This window comes from Propithecus coquereli, unplaced genomic scaffold, assembly GCF_000956105.1.
Source record: "Propithecus coquereli isolate 6110/MARCELLA unplaced genomic scaffold, Pcoq_1.0 Scaffold63, whole genome shotgun sequence".
NCBI classification, from domain to species: domain Eukaryota; kingdom Metazoa; phylum Chordata; class Mammalia; order Primates; family Indriidae; genus Propithecus; species Propithecus coquereli.
Window position 1 is genome coordinate 6,635,895 of NW_012152285.1, and position 23,491 is coordinate 6,659,385.

Here is a 23,491-nt window from a genome sequence, read left to right on the forward strand (position 1 = left end):
ACTACCCGAAGGATGGACATATTTGAAACACGGACTTCGGTGGGGGGGGGAACCAAGGGCAACACACGTAACCTAAACGTATGTACACCCATAATTTGCTGAAATAAAAAAAAAAAAAAAACGCTAAGATGTTGTTCCAGATGTTGACCTAATTTCCTGTATGTACAAATAGGAGTAATATCTTTAAAAGATTCAATTTTTGTTTCAGTATTCTTATCCGAATAAGGATGTGGAATGTAATTTTGTTTCACATATTGGTTCATATTTATCTACAACCTCATTCTGCCTTATTTTCAGTTTGGGTGTCCATTTTGGATTGATATTTATGTTTTAGTGATCTTCAGACTTAAAGGGCGAATAATTACTGCTCTCCACATTTTACAAATAAAACACATCAAGGCACATACAACTTTGTTTTTCCAGTAAAGTACTGCTACAGCCCATCAGACACTGGCTAGACGTGATTCTGCCCAACTCAAGGTCCACACTACACAACTTCTGGTTGCTGGCCCATGTTGTGGCCTAACCAGCCTCATATTTTAGAAAATGTCCCTAATGCTTTCAGAAATGATATTATATAATATTTATACTTTTTGTGATCTTTGTTATTTTCTTTTTCTTTTCTTTTTTACTTAAACTCATGTTTTCTTGACTTAAATTTCTAGATCAGGGGTAGGGAACCTTTTCATGTTGGAAGGCTGCATTAATTTAGCTGTAATCAAATTAAGGCCACATTCAAGAAACTTCAACTAGATAACTTAAAAACGTACATTATTTTGTAAAAATCTAATTACTATGTACTTAATTTCAAAAAATGAAAACTATTTGTTAATTTTAAAGTTAACTAACCTTTTATTCTCTTTGTTGTGTCTGCTTTTTGTTGGAAAGCATTTGAATATTTGGTTGCAGCACTGGAGGTCCGTAGTTGATCTTCTAGATGGAAATCAGTCATTTGTGACCTTAAGAGTGTCTTGATTTGGGTTAGGTAGGAGAATGTAGGTTGGCAGCAATAAGTGGTTAAAAAGCAAGAAAGCATCTTTTGGGCATGTTGCCAAAGGCATGGGTATTCTGCATTTTTCCATATTTCAATTGGATCTTTCTTAGCATCAAACAGTGACTTTCAATTGTCATCTACTGAGAGCTCAATCAATTCCATCTGTAGTTCTTTAGATAGATGCTCTGGTGATATTTAACTAGGTGAGGCTGAGATGCTCATTTGAGTGTGATGTCATGAGTCTCAAAGTAGTGAACCTTTCTTTCATTGTATTCTCCAATTAATAGGTCTATAACAGCTGCATATTCTTCAGATGATCCACATATATCATCCTGCTCTTTAGTGACCTTTGCTAACTGGGGAAAACATCTGAAATTTCTTTTTGAATAAATGTTTTGGAAAAAGATAGCTTTTTTCAAAATGCTTGGATTTTTTGCTACATATCATACATATATAGATGTAGTTTTACCTTGCAAAGAAATATTCAAGTTGTTTGACATGCTGCATTCCTATAGAAATCTTCTTTCAATAATTCACCTGCCTGATTCTGTTCTTCACACAATTCAACTATTTATTCTCGCAGAGATAAAATTTTGGCTAAACCTATACCTGTGATAGCCAACACACTTTAGAATGATAAAGCAAATACACACTGAATACCTCATGGTTCAACATTAGCCTGTTACCAAACAGACCATGCTGTGTTACATTTGCACGAATATAGTTAACAATACTTATAACTTGTTGCAAAGTGCCACTTAAAATAGTAGCTTTAGCACAGAGATTTTGCTGATGCAAGATACAATGAAAAGAAATGAGAACATCTAGATCTGTTAATATTTTTTTTATCTGTGCAATAAACCCTTCATGTTTTCCTGTCATAGAAGATGCACCGTCTGTACATACACTCACTAAATTTACCAAATTCAGTCCAACTTCATGACATTTATCTTGAAATTTGTTGAAGATATCTGTTCCCCATGTTCTGTTCAGAAGAGCGCTCAAAGCAAGTAACTCTTCTTAGCAAAGAAAATCTTCTATTATGACCCGAATGAAGTATAAAACCTGCGCCAAATCAGTAGTATCAATTGATTCATCCAAATTGATTGAATAATATATATTTTCGTTTTGAAGTATTGCATAAAGTTCTTCTGTGAAGTTGAAGTCTAATTCATGCTGCCAATCAGTTTATGGTTCTCCTTGAAAGAGGCAGTTGTTTGTATTAATACTTTGAAAGGTTATCAGGGTCTAAGCATCCTACAACTTCAACAATGCATTCTTTCAGAATTTCTACATCACTGAATGGCTTCCCTTTTTTCCTGAGTATATAAGCTACTTTATAAGTTGCTTCAGTGGCATTATTTCCAGGTCTTATTGCTGCTTGAAAGAATCATCTTTGCTTTTGCTTTTCATCTGTTAATTTCTGCAGTACAACCTTTTGCACATCTACCTCTAATTTAAAATATTTGTGGTCCTTATAAGTGTTACAATGCTCATGAGCATTGAATTTCTTTAATGTAGATATTGCAGTATCATAAAGCAAGCAAATCATCTTATCTTTAGCAGAAACAAGATAATTTTGAAATTCCAAATCCTCATGAAAAAAATCTGTTTTTTTCCTTCAACGTTCTCTTGGTCTTCTTTGACATGATGGGCTGTTAAGCAGACAGAATAAAAAATACCGTTGAGCTGTGCAACTCTTCAGTAATTCCACTTCAAATAGAAACGCAGTGCACCATTGTCAAAAGCTGATAACAGACTGGTGTACCCGACCCCCACAAACTCTGCCAACCAGCCCGGTGTGGTAGTGGCACCAGTCAGGCAGGGAAAGTTAGAACTAAATCATGAGCGTAGCAGCCATCAATTTAGCCATTACGGCTTATTAATGTTCTAATTGTGCTGGCCAGTCTGGGAGGATTATTTCATTGAAATTTATTTTGTTCTTTGGTATTTTAAATATGTTCACTTAAAAAATAAAAATGTAAAAGACAAAAATGTATTAATAAAAGGATTTGTTATGTAAAATTTGGATTCAGTCAAATGGCCACACTTAAGGACCTAAAAGGCCACATGTTCCCTACCCCGGTCTAGATGTAAGTTTGTTGTCTATTTGCCAGTATGTTCCCAGTATACATCATAACACGTTCTTTGAGAATGTCATATAAGTATTGATTTAAGAACATTTTTACTCACAAGTACTAAAGAGCTATATAAATTGAAATGTTTTCACAGTACATTTTGAAAATATTCAAAATAATAGTGGAAATGGTACCTATAGTTTCATTAAAAGAATGGATAATATTTGGTAATCTTTATTTTCTTTAGGGTTTAATGAAGAAATTTATTCGATGTTCTACACGTGTAACTGTGGGAACTATTAAAAAATTTCTAAGTTTAAAACTAAAACTTCCAAGTTCTTATGAGGTAAGTTAAATAGTATTTAACTTTGATCATTTTGATAATTCTGATCTGCAGTAAAATTCTAACAGAAGAAATGAAAATTAACTGAGAATATATTCAAATTAATTTTTGTGGTTATTTTCATGGTAAAATTTTAATTTTAGAATGTAATATTTATGTAAATGTGTTTTCTGATTTAACATATCCTGAGTAAAATATGATACTAATACATTGTTTTTTATAACTAGAAGAGATATTTAAAGAATTTAACATTAAGTACTCCCAAAATAAATATACCAGCTAAATGGATTTTTTTTTTAATAGCAGTATGCTTTAGGGTGTTTCATTTTTTAGCTGAGATCTTTGAGATCTGTTATTGCTAATTCTTTATAGACTTCTTCAGAATGTAAAACATCGTCTTTTTATCAAAAGGGATTTCATAAATAATATAGTTCCATGATATGCAAAAGTGATTTTGTTTAGCACTAGGTAAAACCAACATAATACATTTGCATAAATGCGATTTACCAGTATTTACAGGAGAGGTAAGTTACCCTGATTATCAGTCACAGCATAGTTTATAACGTGCTCAACGTTCAGAGAATGTTTATGATCCTGGGGTATGGCTATAACCCAGTGAGGAAGTATGGCTACTATTTCTCACCTGCACAAATGGCAAAATCTGACAACTTTTATTAATTTCTTCTTTCTCCCCTTTTGGTTCTGATGGTAGCATCTAGAACTTTAAAGACCAGGACTAGTTTCCTAGATAAACAGAGACATCAAAGGCAGCATAGTTTTTCATGCTTATCTGCAGTAATATGAATATCATTAAAGGGTCATAGGAGAAATAAAATGTGATAGGATTTGAACGTAGACATTGGCAGGCATTAAGTCAATATTTTAAGGAAGCATCTGTTCCTGAACTTATTTGAAAATTTCTCTCAGATGACTAGTCTATGGATTAAAAATTTTTATTATTTTGGTCCTACAAATATTAAAAAAAATTCAGAGACATCAACTTTTGTACTAGGAAAAACTTGTGAAAGTACAAGGTGAAAGATTTACTTGTTTTTGAAGAGAAACCAGAGTAAAACTTGTGAAAGTTAAGCATCAAAACCCAATATACTTGGTAAAATTAAATAATAACAACAATGTATAAATACAACTACAAACTAAAAATTATTTGGTTTTGCACTTTATTTTCTTCTTGCAAAATACCATGTACAGTTTTTTTTTCTTTTAAGTCTGATTCTTTAGGTTATCATTTTCTAGCTTTTAGGAAATTGTTAGAGCTAAGAGGACTATTACTCTCCTACTGTCTTACTTCTGGCATACATTACATTTCTCTGTAGACAAAGATGGAAGGGGAAGAGACTCAATCCACAGACATCTCGTTATCTATCTCAGTGCAAAAAACGTTGCCTAGGATTTTTGGGATTATTTATCAGTTCCCGCTTTATTTTGCTGCCCAGCATGCAGAGGGGTGATTTAATGAAATACCTGATAGCTGAAGCTTCTGTAACAGCACTGCTAATTCTGGCAAGATGTTTTAGTTGTTAAAGGACAATAAAAAAAGCAATATACCTGATTAGTAATTGCATTCTAAAAGTCCCTTTACTTCTCTGCTTATGAATTTATTTTACAGACAAGATAAAGAAAATGAAATTATCTACTTTGTTCTTTTAAGAGTTAATGATGTCTGAAAAACTTTTTGACGTCCATATAAGTCACTGTAAATCATTAAAAAATCAATAGTTTTATGTCTCTAATATAATTGGAAGCATATTCCTTAAAGTTCAAAATTGTAATCTGTCTAGCCAGACATTGTTTAAATAATTCTAGTTAGAATTATTTAAAACCCATCTTTACTCCTCTCCACACTTCAAATGAAATCTTACCAGTTCGTTTTTAATAGCTAGAGAACTGAAATGTTATTTTCTTTATCTCTGATAAACACTTGTTTAATTAAGCTTTGTTGAATTTGTGAATTATAGCCACAGTTCCTGTGGCCTTCTTAAGGATTTGGGGGTTGTTTGGTTCCTGTGACTTAGAGCAAAAGTGAGCATTGATAAGTACAACCCTCTTATGATGTTTCATTCAGGGTGGGAAGAGGATTCTGTAGTATTGTGCACGTTACCAAGCAAGTGAACCAGAGAGGCCAGATAGCCCTAGGAGACACAGGCCTGTGTATCAAATTAGCTGTTAGTAATTACTAGAAATTCCCATATACCCCAAATACCCCATAAATCACTGTATCCACATTAATTCATTTCCCTTTTCAAATCCAAACTAATGAAAAGAAAACAACCCCTTCAAATCTTGGGAAGATTAAAGAATTCTTAGAGATGAATTCAGAAACTAAGGAGCTGTGAGGAACTATGAGGTTGCTGCAGTTTCTTCTCATTCAGTAAAGGGCAATCACAGAAAATACATCTAAAACCTCTAAGGTAACAAAGAGACGTGGACTAAGAAAGATTACATTGCATTTATAAAGTATGTGTGTGAACTTGAGATACAGGTATGTGGGACAAGATAAACAGTGCTTCATGCTACTTATGTCTGAATTGTTAATACTTTATGAGAAGGACCAGGGCTTTCAATAAAAATGTTCAGTTCTATTCAAATAATGGATAATACTTATATTTTGTAGTAACTATTTGCATTTTTTTGAAATCTGAAAATGTAAAATATTTACAAATTCAAACTTATTTGTGTTAATGGATCTATAACTTCTTTTTAAAGTTGGATGTGCTGTGCAATGGTGAAATTATGGGGAAGGATCATACTATGGAATTCATCTACATGACAAGATGGCGACTAAGAGGCGAAAACGTAAATTGCTTTTATATTTACCTATGTGTATAGTTATATACCATTATGTTACTCAAATTTACCAATATTACTTAAGAATTAAAAAGGCTAGTTTGGAAAGGAGAAGAACTGGTTCTTCTTCTTATTGTTTCTCCCAACACTCTGTGAAAATTGGTCCCAAGTACAAGACCAAGGTTTGTGTTAAATGTGGTTTTGTTATACTTAAGGTGAGATTAAAACCTCATCTAAATATCTTCAGGGCTCTGTTAACCTCAAGACAGAAGATGAGATATTTTTAAAAACCCAATAAACTGTTAGAACTTTTAATATATGGAGTGTCAGTGGGGAGACTAAGTTCTGCCCTGACTAGTCTGATTAATGCTTGATAACAGTATTATTTTTGGTTGTGATAGAGGGGACAGATAGGGTAAAAGCTAGGTAATCTTTTTACAGGTACCTCCTTTACATTGACAGTATAAAATCGGACCAAAGGGTAAGTGAGTTTGCAGTGGTTTCTGATGCCAGAATTAGATTATTGTGCCTTAGGCCCTAGGCAGTATGGGAGAAATGATTCAAAGGAGAAAACCCAAAAGGAGAATTTTGTATTTTGAACTATATCTTTGATTATGGTTAATTCTATTAATGGGTTCAAGCATGTCTAAATTATAAGTAACATGGGATGTCAGGGAATTTTGAGGCACTAGGGATTACAGGGTTGATGTATATATAAGAGTAAGGAATATAGTAGTAATGCTACCAGAAATTCTCATCATAATGTGAGTGCATGAAAAAAAAATTAAGATTTTGTGGATTTTATGGTACAATATGTGATACTTTTAGAGTGTAATTTCTCTATTCTGTAACCTAGATTTTATTACATTATCTCAGGAAAATATAAATTATAAAAAATAAACTAAGAAATTTAACCTCACGTAAGGATAAGTAATATAGAATCCAAATATATTGAGGGTTGCCATGTTACAACAGCTCAAGAACATACTTACATTGAATGTAAACATCTGTGGAACTATTATAAAACTTAAAAAATGTCCCACTTGGATAACGCCTGCCTTCTGAGGCTGAATGTGCCACTAGCGGAAAGAACTGAAGAGCAGGAGAAACATTTACATTATAGGACCAGTCACCGCTAGCTGTGTGCCCTTGAATAACTCATCAGACACCTTTGGGGCTCGTATTTTTAAAAATCTAATTGTCTTTGTATTTGGTAAATTACTGGACTTTCTGTGCCATTTTATAGTTTTTTAAATAGTTGTACATACATCACCCTCATTTAATCCTTATAACCAAAATGTACCAGGTACAAATTGCAGAGATAGTAAATTCTCTCTTACCCACCACTATTGATGAGTGAATATTAATTACAGAGTATTGTATTGAATATAATTTTAGCTTTCCTTGATAGTGGCCACTTCAGTGTGTGTCTTAGTGCTTGAAATCATCATGAATAGGTTTGCCTTAAGGTTAAGGAGATGTCAGTGCTCATCCACTGCAAAACCTCTGTCTGCTAGTGCTTACTTGTCCTTTACAAGATCCTTCCCCACAGTTGCTCACACTGCCACTTATCTTAATGTATGAAAGTATCTTAATGTATTAAAGTATGAAAGAGCTAATTCACAGAAATTTTTATTAATAAACCGAGTTAAATCAGGCTTTATAGTAATTACATTTCTGATTACACATTTCTGAAAAGTTTAAATTCCTTGGTTGCTTAAGGCATATTTTAATAAAAGTTAGTTCAAAAAGTGATTCAATACCGTAGGGTTTGTTTAGTTGTTCGTTGCTGAACTAAACCAATAAACAGTAAAATAATGTATTAGCCAGCGCATTTCATTTTTTGGCATGACAAACCTGTTTTGGGGTTGCTCTCCCTCTCCAAACCTGTGTTCCCCTCAGTCATCAAAATCTCAATAGTTCTGAGACTGGTAGCTTCATTTTTCCAGTTGTTCACACCCAAGTCCCTGAAGTCAGCCCTGATTGCTTTGTCTTTCATCTGTCCTTAGCAAATTCTGTAACCTCTACCATCAAAATGTTACAATCAGAATCCAGCTATGTCTCACCACCTCCACTTCCCCACTCTGGTCCAAGCCACCATCGCCATTCTCCAGAATTACTGTGAAGTCTCCTAGCTGGGCCCCCACCACAACCCTTGCCCCACCTGCTGTCTTCACCCTGCACAGCAGCCAGGGTGATCCTCTACAACAGGTTGAAGCACTCTGCTCTCCGGCTCTGATTCCTCCAGGAATGCTTAATATCATTTAGATAAAATCCAGAGTCCTTCCAGAGACCCCTAGATACGGTTTCCCCATATACCTCTCTGACCTCACCATTCACTCCCTCCCTTGGGCTCACAGCACTTCAGCCACACTGGCCTCTGTTCCTCCATGACCGCTTGCACTCGCCTCCCCAGGTATCCACCTAACGAGCTCCCTTTACCCACTTCACTTAAATGATTTTACTTCTAGTCACCTTCTCAGTGAGGCCTCTGACCTCCCTTAAAATTGCAACGCCCCCCGCCCCCAGTGGCATTCTTAATTCTTTTCCATGCCTTATTGTGTTCCATAGTATTTCCTACCATCTGACCTACTATGCCTTTTATTTGTATGTTTGTCCCCCAAGTAAAATGTAATCTGAGGACAGGGACAGCAGACTCTCTGCTGAATCTCCACCACTTAGAGCAGTGCCCAGCACATATACTCAATATTTGTCTTTTATAAGGTAATAGTTATGCAAAATATATCCTAAAAATAATTTTCACTTATTTGAATCCCAGTTTCCTGTTTGATTTCTGTTAAACAAATTTTTGCTCAGGTTCCAGTGAATTATCATACTTTTAATTGGTGGATTCTGACAGTTGCAGTGACATGCACAAATGCGGCAGTAGCAGTAAAACAGTGATTTCTTGACTAAGCCCCCCGCTAGCGTGTTTATTGCAATCACATCCCTTCACCCCTCTGCCCATTGCCAGCAGGATGCCAGGGTGTCCAAAAAGCTCTTATTACTCCATCTACTGGCTAAGTAGCTCTGCTGTGGGCTGGGCTGGGGTCAGCTTGTTTCCTAAACCAACGATCACCATGTGGTTCTTTCATTTGCTTCTAGTCCTTTTTTATGGTAAACATTTTAATCCACCTGGGATTGATTTGTTTACACACACACAAGGATAAGACTAATTTATTCTAAGATGTCACCATTATCTGTGCAGATATGTATATCCATATGCATATATACCTTTGTGTATATATGTCCCTGGACATTGTTTTGTTCTTTTGAGCAGGTCTTTTTCTGTACCAGCATTACACGTTATATAGTATAGCTTTTATAAAAATCTGACCACATAACACCCCTGTCTAAAATCCTTCAACTGTCCATTTTCTTTGGGATAAGTTTGGATAAAGTCCAAACATGTCTTAGAAGGCAAATATTTGGGCCTTCTAGGTTGCTTTATGATATGTATTAATACCTGTTAAGGCAAAATCTCCTATTATCCTTTTCTGAATTGTGTTGGCTACTTTTACACATTTTTCTTCCAGATAAGCTTTAGAATGAGATTGTGACTAGCATTAGATTAGATTTCTAGACCGATTTGGCTGAAATTGGCATGTTTGCAGTTTTTTTATTCTATTTGATACTATGGGATGTCTCTTCATATGTTCCATACTCTTCTATCTCTGAGTAAATCTGTGGTTTTCTTTCCTCTTCATATTGGATCCCACCCTCTGCCCCTGAGTCTTTTGCCTCGGACAAGTCTGCTCCATATTCAGATCATTCATTTACCTTGTCCTATTTCTAGCATCCTGCGAAGAATCTCAGGGAAATTGATTTTGCCTCCATTTCTCAAGAATAGTGGGATATCTCCCTGCACCATACAGGGAGATACCTGCCTTCCTGTATCCTGGGGCATTTCCATTCAGGCTGAGCTTGTTTTCTATGGTCCCTGCCCTTTCTATACCCTTATCTCTGGGATGATGCATTTTTTTAAAGATTTTTATCTTTAGGAATCAAAACAAACATGTATTCAGACTTAGAAAGTTTTCAGTTCATGACAGTATTGCCACCGCAAGATTCTATACTCAAGGTTGGCATTTGCTTATTAGTAGGAAAAAATGTACCTTAAAAAAAAGCCCATTACCTCTCAAAATTTAATGCAAATACAGATCATCTGGGATCTTGGTAAAATACAGATTCTGACTTAGTAGATCTGGGATGGGGCCCAAAATACTGCATTTCTGTCAAACTCCCAGGAGATGCCAGTGCATCTGGTCTTTGGATCATCCTTTGAGTTATAGCAAATGTTATCTGTGACTGCTGACTTACCATGTGGCTTCCACGTCTATACGTTGAAGGTGTGGAATTAAAGGATCAGATCTCAGTTTGGAAGGGATTTAGTCACCCAATCTGATCATCAGTCTAATACTTGGAACCTCTTTATAATATTCATGCCAGGGTCATCACATTTTTGGAACATAAGTAAATCATATGTATTGTTCTACAACTTTTTCTTGATAATATGTGGAGAATCAGTAAACTTAGAAACAATTCTTTTAAACACATTGATAGTATTCCATTTGTGTGGCTGTAGCATAATTTGATTAACTCATTCCTTTGGTGAACATTTAGATTTTTTCAAATTTTTTTTAACATTATAAGCAATGCTATGTACATATTCCAATACATATATCTTTTTGCACGTGTACAAGCATATCTATTGGCTAGATTCCTTGAAGTGGATTTATAACACAGTATGCATGTTTTAAATTTTGATAGATACTAACAAATTTCCTCTAAAGTCTTAGTCATTTAAAATCATGCTAATAATGTATGAGTGTCCATTTTCTGACATCCTTACCAGCACTGTATGTTATCAATTTTATATTTCTTTAGTGAATATTTTTTCATATTCATTGCCTTTTTTTCCCCCATCATAATGCTTGTCTTTTCATATTGACTTCTAGGAACTCTATGTATTCTGAGTATGAATCTTTCGTTATATATGTTGCAGCTATTTTCTTCCAGTTGTGTCCTGCTTTCTAGTTTTGCCTCAGCTTTTCGATCCTTGAAATTTGGGTAACAATACCTGTCTTGGAAAGTTTAGTAAGAGTTAATATTACATACTGAAGTTCTTAGCAGAGTGCCTGACATAATAAATATTATTTAACTCCTTATGTATGCTAACTTTCATTATGATAATTTTTTCCTCTTTTATTTACTTAGTTCCATCCCTGAGAGCTTACTGTCAATATCTCTACTTAGCCTCAGCTTTCATCATTGATTTATGTTCTTTCTGCTTACCTTTTCGTGTTCAGATTGAGTGCCCACTCTCAGTATAGCACCCTTTGCCCAGATCATCCTGGTTGGTTTTCTCTCTTCCCACAGCCTCTGCCAGTCCAGCACCTAAAGTTACTGCACCAAGCTTGTCTTCCTTTGCTCTGTTTGTATCATCAGGCAATTTTAGGAAAAGCAAATATATCCATCTTAACTGATACCAAAGAGATTGATAGAAAAAAAAGAATCACTTAGTGAAATTGCCTCTTTCACCTTAACTCTTTACTCTCGTTGAATGCTATTTGGGATTTGCATCATTAGCAAAGTCTGATATAGACCAGCACAGGGGGCCTCTTCAGAGAGAAAGGAGAAGGTTGGCCAAGGATGGCAGTGCTGGGCATTCCTTACAGCATGTTGATGAGCACTGTGCACGAAATCAAGGACTAACTTCTAAAGAAAAAATTGCTAAAGTCTTTTGGGGAAATACAAAATTTCTAAAATTTTATTTAAAAGGGTACAAATATTGTCTTAATCATTGCTTGCTTAAATAATCTTTCAAAGTATGTCTTTAAAAACCTACTCTGGGATGTTAGAATCATCCTGATAAATGTATACCTCACATTTTTTATGTACTTATTTTTTTCCATTTTGAAGAGTATGCAATGTTGAATTCATATATGCATAATTTTAAAGTATACATTTTATGTTTTATAGTCCCATTACAATTAAAATTATATTTAATAAGTGTTTAGCATACTATTAAAAAATTAAGATTTGGAAATGATTTTTTTTAATGTGAATGGTTAAACTGTTAGTGGGTTTACAAATCAATCTACTCAATAACTTTAAAATATGTTCCCTCGCCGATTTACCCATAAAACATTTACGGAGTGGCCACTGCATGGCAGTTCTGGGCCTTAGCTACTAAGACTGCACATATGAATAAAATATAGGTGTAAGGAGCTTGCAAAATATGAAGAACCTAATATACAACAGAAAACGGATCCCTTAGAGGTTGAGCAAAGTTCTGCGCCTCTCTCAGAGCACTGATCTCCTTGAGCAGCACTTCTTTCAGGGGGTAGCTGAAAAAGAGATCTAGAAGAGACTGATCACAGGAAGGGACAGAAGAAAGAGGGTGCCACTGTGTACTCAAGAAGTAAGGGTTTTCCTAGGAATTGGGTGTTTTCAGAATATTAAACAGAACTCATATCTAAATGCTAAAATTACTTCAAGCTAAACTTAACCAATCAGTAAGTTTTTAAAATCTATATTTTTTCAAAAACTACTACCATATTCTTGGAAAGTGTTTATTTAAAATTAGCATGTTGACTCTTATGTTTGACGTTAAAATATTTTAAATCAGTTTTAAATATGTATCCAGTTGTGGATGCCTCTTATCTGATGAGTTCATCTCCTCCGCAGTTTCGGTGTCTGAACTGCTCAGCTTCGCAAGTCTGCTCTCAGGATGGCCCTTTGTATCAGGTAAGAGGCACTCACGACTGTACATATGACCATCATGATGCCATGACGGTGATTGCTCTCATCCCAAATTCAAGTTTCTAAGACATTTAAAACTTTGTAAAACTAATAGTTATTTGAGCTACAGAAACTTATCTTTTCAATTTATATCCCCAAAGTTTCCCACTATTTTAGTTTTCCTGAATTATCTAATTTTACTGAACTAAAAATAAAACTGTAAATGTTAAGGCCATTATTTACCAGTTAGGAATTTTCAATAATTACTAGTTTCAGCCCTTGAGAAATTTCTGCTCCATATTGGATTGGGATGTTACCTTCTTTGTTTAAATCTTATTATTTTTTAATGAATCATTCATCCACAAGGGAAATATAAAATGCCAAATTAGGTGAATCTGAATAACAGCAACAGATAATTCAAATTGTGAGCCTGGTTACTAGGCCATACCTTAAGTAATTTACTTGAGTTAGCTCTTAATGAAATGATAGTGACTCTCTTTAATAATGTACTGAGAAAACTTGAACATGTATCAGAGAGAAGTTTAATAAAAAACATTTGAAAACTTTGGGAAATAGAGACTAAGGTATAGTAATGATTATTGTTGGATACAGAGATGATTGATGATCATCTTTAATCCTGTGGATTAACCATAGCATTTCTTTAAAATATCCATTGTTCTTTTATCTCAATAATTAAAGTAGGCTTCATCCTTATTTCTTTGGAGCCAAGAAGGAAGGATTGTAATTACGTAACAAACTTAACTAGCAAACTTACCTCCAGTGTTACAGTTTGGGGGCTGGAACACGTGAATCACCTCAAATTAGTAGTTGAAAATGTTTACCGAACAGTTTATCTAGAATTTCGTTCAGTCTTTTTGTCAGTGCTCTGTGGGATCTCCATGCCCTTATTAAAATGTGAGCTTTTTGATACACGTTGTTTAAGTCATAGTTTTTCAGAAATGGAGAGTGTGAATTTAACATTTATAAAGACCAAGAGAAAATCGTTGAAAGAGAAACATCATTCTTCTTACGTTAAATAGTTTAACCAAGCTGGTGATATTTGTGTATATCTGAAATACATAGATATTTCAGCTGCTTTAGCCTCATAGCTGATTTTGGAATGATGAATTATAGTGACCCCTGCCTGTAGCTACAACCCATACATACACAGCTTTCTGCTTTTACTCTTGGTATTGATGTCTGTGTATTTCCTTAGAAATGACGATGTCCTTAAATCATGACCCAAAGTATTAGAGAACAACTGGAATAAGACCAAATTTCCAAATCCACACAGATTTCCTTTTCTTTCTTCAACACTTCATTAATAGATTGAACTTAACAGTTAGTAGGATGCATCCTTAACTTCCTCAAAAGGATACCTAGATGATTTTATGGTCACATTCTCTCAAATTTTCAAGGAATGGATCATTCCAATGCTATACATATTGTTTTACATTATTGAAAAAGATGGAATTTCCCCAAATTTATTTCACTAAGGTAGCGTAAACATGACAGCAAAAACTGGCAGAAAACCCACGAGACAACTAGTACCATCTTTCATTTTGAATACAAATGGAAAGATGGTAAATAATATACTAAAAGAAGAATAAACCAATACCTAATAGTATTTTTTATCAGAAATGAAAGAATAGCTTAATATTGAGGGATATTGAAAAATATATATTATAAACATTTTATATACACACATCAAAAATCATCAGATGTTGAAAAGGCATTCAATAAAATGTTAAGTCCTGATTTTTTTTTCCTGCCAGCTCATTTTGAAATATTTTTTTAAAAAATTGAAATTATACAAAGAAATATCCTTTACCTTTACCTAGATTCACCGATTTAACATTTTGCTACATTTTCTGCCACCTCTTCCCTTCCCTTCCTCCTCCCCATATATATATATATATATATATGTATGTATGTATGTATATATACACACACACACTTTTTGGGGGGTAGAACCATTTGAAATTAAATTGCATGTATCAGGTCAGTTAACCACTAAATACTTCAGTTCTCCCCACAATTAAATTGTGAAGTTAAATGTAATTCCAAACACACTTTACCAGATTCTTGTTAAACTTGACAAAGTCAGTCATTCTAAAGTTCATCAGGAAATACAAACAGGTGCTTCTTTGGTCAGTCACATTTTTAAAAAGAGTAATGACAAGGAATATGCACTGTCACATACTAAAATGTATTTTAAAGTAATACTATCTTAAACATAAACTGTGAACAAAAAGTATAGCTCAGGAACAGACTCTAGTATGTATGAGTCTATAAAAAGTATTTCAAATTAATGGAGAAAAAAGATTCATCTAACAAATGTCGATTGAACATTTAGTATGTGTTGGGCACTCTTCTTAGGTCTTTGGAGATACAATGAACACAAATCTTCTCTCCCATGAAACTTACATTCAAAGAGCAGTAGCAGGCAAAAAATAAATGAGTAAAATTTATAATGTTGAAGAAAAAGTAGATAAATAGAATATTTTTGATAAGACAGCCAAGGGAAGGCCCCTTTGAGATGGTGATTCTTGATCAAAATAAAGTGAGAGCAGTTGCCTTGTGACTTTCTGGCATAGAGCACTGAAGGCTGGGGGAACACACTGCAAAGGTCCTCAGATTATGTCTAGTTGTTTGAGAATTGCAAGGAGACCAGTGGGGCTGGAGCTGCGACATTGCAGGAGGAGGCAGGTGGTCATAGTGCACTCAGAAATGGAAGCGTAGCGGGTGAAATACAGATCTAGTAGGGCTTGCTTTCGGTTAACGGTACTGAGACTACTGTGGTGGGGGTATTCAATCTACAACTCACATTTATACATCAGTGTCAGTTTCTGATGGCTTAAGGTGGTAAATATTTAAAACAATACCATAAAAGATCAAGAAGAAAATACAATTGAATAACTGATCTCAAAGTATGGATGGCCTTTCACATTTTACTTACTACAATACGATTGTTCATATTGAAAAGTACATGACAAAAAATATCATAGCTAAGGAAATATTTGTGACATATGACAGAGGAAGACTTAATGCCCTTAATAAAGAATTTATATAAATCTGTTAAGAAAAAGCCCACCATTCCATAGAAAAATGAGCAAAGGACATGATCAGGAAAGATACAAAAGAAGGAAACACAATTGGCTGATAAGCATATAAAAATGGTTAACTTCTATAAAAGTCAAGGAATGAAAAAAGAAAATACCATTTTTATGCTTATTAAATTGCCAAATTAAGAGGGAGAAAGGATGGTACTTATAGAGGAATGGGCAAGTTTCTTTTGAAAATGTAAAATAGAACAACTTTCTTGAAGACCAGTGTAATAGTATTTATCAAAAATCCTTTTAAAATGTGTATGCTTTTTGAACCAGCAGTTTCACTTCTAGAAAAAAACCTACCCTGGAGGGAAAGAAATAGGTCACTGGGTATAATAGCAAAAAAATAAACTCAAATGTACAGCAAAAGGAGACTTATTGATAACTATGGTTCATTTCTATAACAGCATAATATACAGCTATTAAAAATTACATGGTGGCACATGCCTATAGTCCCAGCTACTCAGGAGGCTGAGGTGAGAGGATCATTTAAACCAGCCTGGACAACATAGCAAGACCCTGTCTCTGGAAAAAAAAAAGAAAGAAAGAAATTAAATAGGTTTTTAAAAAAGTATTCCTCTGTGCTCCAAATTAAAATCTGCCTCTGAAACTCTTTTTTAGTTATCGTGTAGGACTATATTAAATCATGTGTAAATATGTTTATGGAATTTCTAAATGGACAAAGTTTTTAAATGGTACAGATGTTTAGCATGATTTCAGTTTTGAAAAAACAAATGTAGATAAAATGACTAGACAAGTATACACTAAAATTATTATGGGAGTTAACTTTGGATGGTAGAATTTAAATAATTTTCCTTTTTTCTTGGTGCTTTTCTGTATCTTCCGAATCTATAGTAAAAACAAGTTACTTTTATGATAAAAATAAAAAACTTTAAGGAAAAAAGTATAATATATCAAAGACAGTTTTACCATTTTCTAAAATTATCACATTTGAAATGTATTCTTTGGAAATATCTGTTCTTTATTTTTATTACTATTGAGGACTAGAAAGCATGAACTACAGGTCCATTTGGTGCAGTCCCTTAACACTAAGAGGTAAAGGTCGATCATATTTCATTACAGTGAGCGCAGTGCCATTTTACTTCAGAAAGCAAATCCAAACACAAATAGAACTTAAAATATATCTTAACAATTTTCACTGTTGTGACACATTTCAATAAAATTATTAAACTTCATATGTTCTTATAGAACAAACACAAATGGTTACTTGGAGAGGAAAACAAAATTATTTTTAGCCAATCCCAACCATTGTCAATCAAGCCATTTTACTTCCCTCTGTACCTTCATGGATGGATGAATGGATGGTGGATACTTTTATATAAGATTAATGTATTCTAAACGAGTGACTTAATTATTTGCAGAAAGTGTGCAAATTCAACAGAATCAGGAATCAAAAGCAAATCCAGAAAGATTATGATAGTGAAGGCAAGCTGCAGGTTGAGTGAGGTAGAATGGAAATTAATAAAGACATCCAGGATGTCTGTTAGTGGTCTCAGAATCTGGCTGGGCTTCAGAAACATTTTACTAAACACAGAGTTTAGTAAAGTACACACTTCTGTGTCCCGCTCTCAGATAATCTGATTTGGAGGGGACTGAATAAAGTTTAAAATAAAAACAAGAAACAGAATAAAACCAAAGTAGTTTTAGACCATAGAAAACCTGAGAGACTAAGACTTTTACCCAGCCCTTAGAAAGCTGGAAGTGACATCTGCTGTACTACTTCACCTGGGAGAGCGAGACCTAGGGCACTTGTATTCCTACCCTCTAGTCCCATCCTGAGCTGAATGGTAAAAGAGATTCCAGCCTTGAGTCTTCCCAGTTTGTAGCATAGTTGTGATAAGCACTGAAATGGTCATTTTCAGGATTGTAGAATCTCAGTCTATCCCTTTTCATCTGTATGAAAAAATAAAAAATTCTCTGTACTACGTTTTTGTATTCATCTATACTAAGATGGGGAAACATTAGTCGTTGGCCATGTCAGCCCTTTCTTGGTTCCATAAAAGTAGCTCCGCAAATTTTGTTTTAAAAGCAAAATTTACTGTTAAAATTTACATGATCATTAAAACTTTCTTTTGATTGCCATTATTTTTCTAGAATCAGTCAAGTTTTCAATGATATGCAGCACAGGTCAAGTTCAAAGACCTTCAGACATCATATCGGTCTTGTACGTTACTAGTACTAGTGCAACAGGTTAGGGATAGGCAGGCCTATGGGGAACTGAAAGTTACATGCCCTGCTTATAGGCATTCAACTAGCAGCCCTGTGAGGCTGAGCAAGACAAGTCAGCAGGCTGGACTACATCAGAGCTTCTGCTAGTGAGACCCCTACTGGGAATCTATGAAACTGGAGTAGTGTTCACAAATCACATTTTTTACAAGTTTGATACTGTTCTTTCTTTTTAATATTAAAATTTATTTTAATAGCCCTTTAAAAAATGTTGAAAAACAAGTAGCTACTTATTACATGAAATAAAGGGTTGATAACTAGAATCTATATAGAACTCAGGAAAATCAACAAGCAAAAAAACCCCATTAAAAGTGGGAAAAAGACATAAACAGGACCTTTTCGAAAGATGACAGACTAATGGCCAATAAACATGAAAAAATGCTCAACATCTCTAATCATCAGGGAAATGCAGATCAAAACCACAATGAGATATCACTTAACTCCAGTGAGAATGGCTTTTACCAAAAAGTCCCAAAACAACAAATGTTGGTGTAGATGCGGAGAGATAAGAAAGAACACTCATACGCTGCTGGTGGGACTGCAAATTAGTAGAACTTCTGTGAAAAGTAATTTGGAGATACCTCAAAGGACAAAAAGTAGAGCTACCATTTGATCCAGCAGTCCCACTACTGGTATTTACCCAAAGGAAAAAAAGACATCTGCACTCGAATGTTCATAGCAGCACAATTCACAATTGGAAAGATGTGGAAACAACCCAAATGTCCATCAATACACGAGTGGATTAATAAAATGTGGTATACCATAGAGTACTACTCAGCCATAAAAAAAATGATGAATAACCCTTTTGATTATCCTGGATGGAGCAGGAGCCCATTCTTCGAAGTGAAATATCACAAAAATGGAAAAACAAGCACCACATGTACTCAACCATTAAATTGGTACTAATTGATCAACACTTACGTGCACAGATGGAAGTAACATTCATAGGGTGTGGGCAGGTGGGGGTGGGGACGAGTAAAGTCACACCTGATGGGTGCGGTGCACAATGTCTGGGGATTGGGCACATTTGTAGCTCTGACTCAGGCAGTGCAAAGGCAATATATGTAACCAAAGCGTTTGTACCCCCGTAATATTCTGAAATGAAATAATGAAATGAAAAAAATTATCCTGGTATTATCACTAGGACCAGGAAATATTGTAAATTATAACCCTAAACTCTTAGAATCTTTTGTATATAAACTGTATTGTTTTTATATAAATAGTCTTATCTATCTGTCTTTATTTTATAGTCATACCCTATGGTATTGCAGTATCGACCAAGAATTGATTTCGGTTAGACCAAGGGGCACAAATCTCTGAGATGAATCCTGCACTGTTTACTCGTCGACAGATTGCACAGTTAATGGTGTGTGGACTAGAAGGACACAACCAGATTTTCAGCATGCAAATAAGGCCATTGTCTATCTCTAAATTGTCAATTACATTTATGTTGTTTCTATTAAGAGCAAACCAAGTGCCATTCTGCTACTGAACCGTCTGCATAGGGTATTTGTGCTGTCTCACAGTGTGCAAGTCCTGGCTGAAGTCAGTTAGGTGTGCAGCCATGATTCAGCCTTCTGAATATTTTGCTTGCCTGTTCCAAGATTGTTCTAATGTTTAATTACACTAGTTAAAATGGCTCAATCTTTGTGGTGTTGCAGTTTTCACATACTTAGTATTTTATTAATTCTTGTTTAAATAGAGTACTGTACAAGAAACTAATAATTATCTTGAAATTGTTTTATATGGAAATATATTTAGAAAAGTGGTTTTTGAGCCACTATCCTGTTCTTGGTAAGCTTTTTGTGTAAAAAAAAAAAAATAGTTAATTCTTGAGTGTGCAAGTCCGTTTGCAAAGAATTTCAATTATTTAACATTAGAGCACATCATAATTGTAGACATTCTAAGCATCTGTCAGTGTAGTCTACTAATTGCACAAGGAAGGCATGTTAGCCCTCCAGATTGAAAATGTATGTGACTTTTTGGAGAACTGAAGTTAGATTCACAACCATTCGAAATGTTGGCAGCTGATCACCTTTACTTCTAATAAAATTAATGTGTAAGTAAGGTTAATCTTCTTTCATAATGCCTTATGACAAGCGGGTGCTGCTTCATGAAACTTCATTGTATAGCCCATTTTATGTATGTATCATTACATTGTTGCTGTCATTTAATGAGTGCATTGTTACTCTTTTTAAGTTGGCCTTAGGTATATGTTATTGTGGCATGCAGAGGGTTATGATTTTAAATATTAGGATTTTTAGAGCATATAACATTAGCTATTTTATGGATTTCAAAAGTCTCAAAACAGTTATAGATTAAAACTGTTATCTTTTACATTTCCAAACCATATGCATAAAATAGAATAAATGCAGTGTAGAAGATAAACATGTCAACCAAAATTAATGGTTTAAGGGTATTTTATTTTAGATCCTGTAGTAATCAGGAGGAAGTGGGAGGATCATTTTATACATGAGTTCATTAAGGTCAGAGCTGTGATAATGTCTTGTGTTTTGCAGTTTTAAGTCTTCCATTCATTTTGGGGTTAGTCTGCAAGTCAAAGAAAGTCTTGTTACCTTAAATTATATTAAAAACTTCATTTAAAATCCTTTAAAATTTACAGTTTTCAAAAAATTTCTTTGGAAATTATTAATTGCTTTGAAACAAATTAATCTCTGAAACTTAGGAAAAATATTTGTTTTAGAAATCTAACATGAGCACAATCTATGTGTTACGCACTTAGTTTTTATACTGTATATGTGGTAAATAAATGTGCTACATTTTCCAGCAAAATGTATCACAAATTAATGCCTTCTGAATTTCAAAATGCTTCTCAGAAATAAAACATTGTACAACTCTAAGAAACATACAAAATACAGCTAAATCTTGATACATTTCACAATATGAAGCTGAAACTTCATAACTATCTTTTCCTTACATCTTTTTTCCAAGTCAAAAAGTCTATTAAATTTTTCAGTTGTCCTGACTTTTGTGAAAAAGGTTATGGCAATACTTTTCTTAACTTCATTTTGTTGGATCGTGTTTGTTCTTGGGAGGACTCACAAGCAAAATCTAAAAGGCAGATTTTTGTTAACTCTTTGTAAATGGTTGGAAAAGACCATTACACTCAACCAAAAACTGAATTTGGATCTGGCTATAGAAATTATTTTGCTATGCTGTGAAACTCAGTTCCCAGACATCCTTGAGAACTTTCAAAAATTATAAATTTGTCACCTATAGGTCAGTGATCAATATAGTGTTTTGTATGTGGAAGTTAACCTTAATTCATCAATTTAAAGTGTATTTTTAAAAACCACAAATGAGACTTGGATGTTTTGGCTCCCCGGCCGAAACTTATGGCCACAAATGAATTTTATCTACCCAATCTCTTTAGATTTGGCTCGTTGCCTGATCATATGAAATTTCACTATTTTCCAAGGAAATATATAGGAAGTAATTATGGAACTGAGACTAGTTTTATATAAAATTGTTTATTTACTGTTAATGTATTAACATTTTTATTGAAATGCAATGGAATATGTGCCAAAACGTGAAAACCTTATGTAAAGAAAGGCATCAATTGTCATTTCGGGAAAGGTACACATTTTTTGATGATTCTGAGTAATAGGTGTTATCACTACCAGAACCACACACTTCTTCAACCAACTTCTTTTGGTATATTCAACTACGACTTTCTAAGTATGGGACTACTTTCATGTCTAGTTATACACTATAGCCCAGTTAATTGCCCCCTAAGTCAGGTTGTAGAATTTGCAAGAAACAATACAGTACAGTTACAGTACAGTAACTTTTGTGGTTAGCTTTATAAATTTAGGGTGCTTATAAAACTATATAAATAACCTATAGGAATAATCATCTGAATTCATAAAAGCAGAGAATAAAAAAACTAAATGTTTTTCTTTAATCTGTTGTTTCTTAAGCAATAAACTGAAAGAACTTTATTTCCATAAAAGGTTTTATTTTCTGTTTTATCTGCCTTAGAAATCATAGACACAAAAGAGTCCAGGAACCATGGATATAAAGGATGTCCGGGGTTTATAAATATTACTTTAATTGAAGTAATCACATCAGTTAATGGAGAAATCAAAATATACCCTTTTCTCTAGATTAACAAGACACTTCTGAGTATGAAAACTAAACTAAAAGGCTCATCGTAATATTTAGTCTGGGTTGTGGGTAACTTGAGTAATGTCTTCTAACAACTTTTAGAAAAGCATATTTCTTTATTCATTGAAATTTCTTCGTTCAATCTATCCCATACTAATGTGCCACATTTTATAAATGTAATGACTTTGCTCAGCTATATTATATACTCAAATGTAATCTAAATTTAAACTGATTCTTTAAGAAAAAATGTGTTGTATAATATTGTGAACTGTTTAGCTTTACTGAAATATTTAAGAGAAAGTGCCTCATTGCTAAAGTGCATTTCTGTTTTAGATTTACTGCATAAAGTTTGAGTTATCTGTACCTGTCTCTTATGAATGGTTTCGTATCTAAATAGGCTCTTGTAAATTAGAGTAACCTTTTTCTTGAAGGATTTACATAAGAATATAGATATCACCAAAGACATTTTACTGTTAATTAATAACCATGTTGGAGAGACAGTTTTAACAGTTGGAGGTTAGAAATGTTTAGATTGCAATTTCATTTTATATAGTTAGGCAATAACCTTGATTAATTTCTAAAATATCACCAAAGAAAGGCTTTAAACTGAATTTCTTGGTGAGATCAGTCAAATACAGGTTTTTCTTGCAATAATCAGAGCACACTTTCTTTCAAATATGTTGTTTTCCAGCACCATCTGACAGATCTTAGGAAATCCTAAAAAGTGAGGAAGAGGTAAACATTACAAATAGCCTCCCTGTGGATGAAAAGTGAGAGAAATACAGATTTTGAAAAGAAAATTGAGATTTTTAAATTTTAATTTGAGAAGCGTTTTATTTCATGGAGGCAGTGTAAACTAAAATTAAGCTTTATTTAGCTCCTAGATTCTTCGTAATATGAGAAATTTTATTAAAGACAGACTTTGGTAAATGTACTGACATGCTTACTTGTGTAGAAAAGAGTACTTTCTGTTGGACTTGTATAAGTGTTTTTTCTATATTCAGAAACAAAATTTTCGTAAGGGCCTGTGGTCCCCTCCCCC

General features: G+C 34.0%; 1 protein-coding gene across 2 annotated transcripts in view; it reads left to right on the plus strand.

Annotated features, from left to right (window-relative positions):
- Nucleotides 1-22,289, plus strand: part of PCGF5 (polycomb group ring finger 5) — a 113,859-nt gene extending 91,570 nt beyond the window's left edge. Inside the window, exons 7-10 of one of the 2 annotated variants that reach the window (XM_012659740.1) lie at nucleotides 3,320-3,418; nucleotides 6,140-6,229; nucleotides 12,911-12,970; nucleotides 19,572-22,289. In XM_012659740.1, coding sequence (XP_012515194.1) covers nucleotides 3,320-3,418; nucleotides 6,140-6,229; nucleotides 12,911-12,970; nucleotides 19,572-19,619 — 297 coding nt within the window. In that variant the 3' untranslated portion in view covers nucleotides 19,620-22,289. The remainder of the gene's footprint in view (nucleotides 1-3,319; nucleotides 3,419-6,139; nucleotides 6,230-12,910; nucleotides 12,971-19,571) is intronic. The other variant, XM_012659741.1, reaches the window with a different exon arrangement.
- The last annotated feature ends 1,202 nt before the right edge of the window (nucleotides 22,290-23,491 follow it).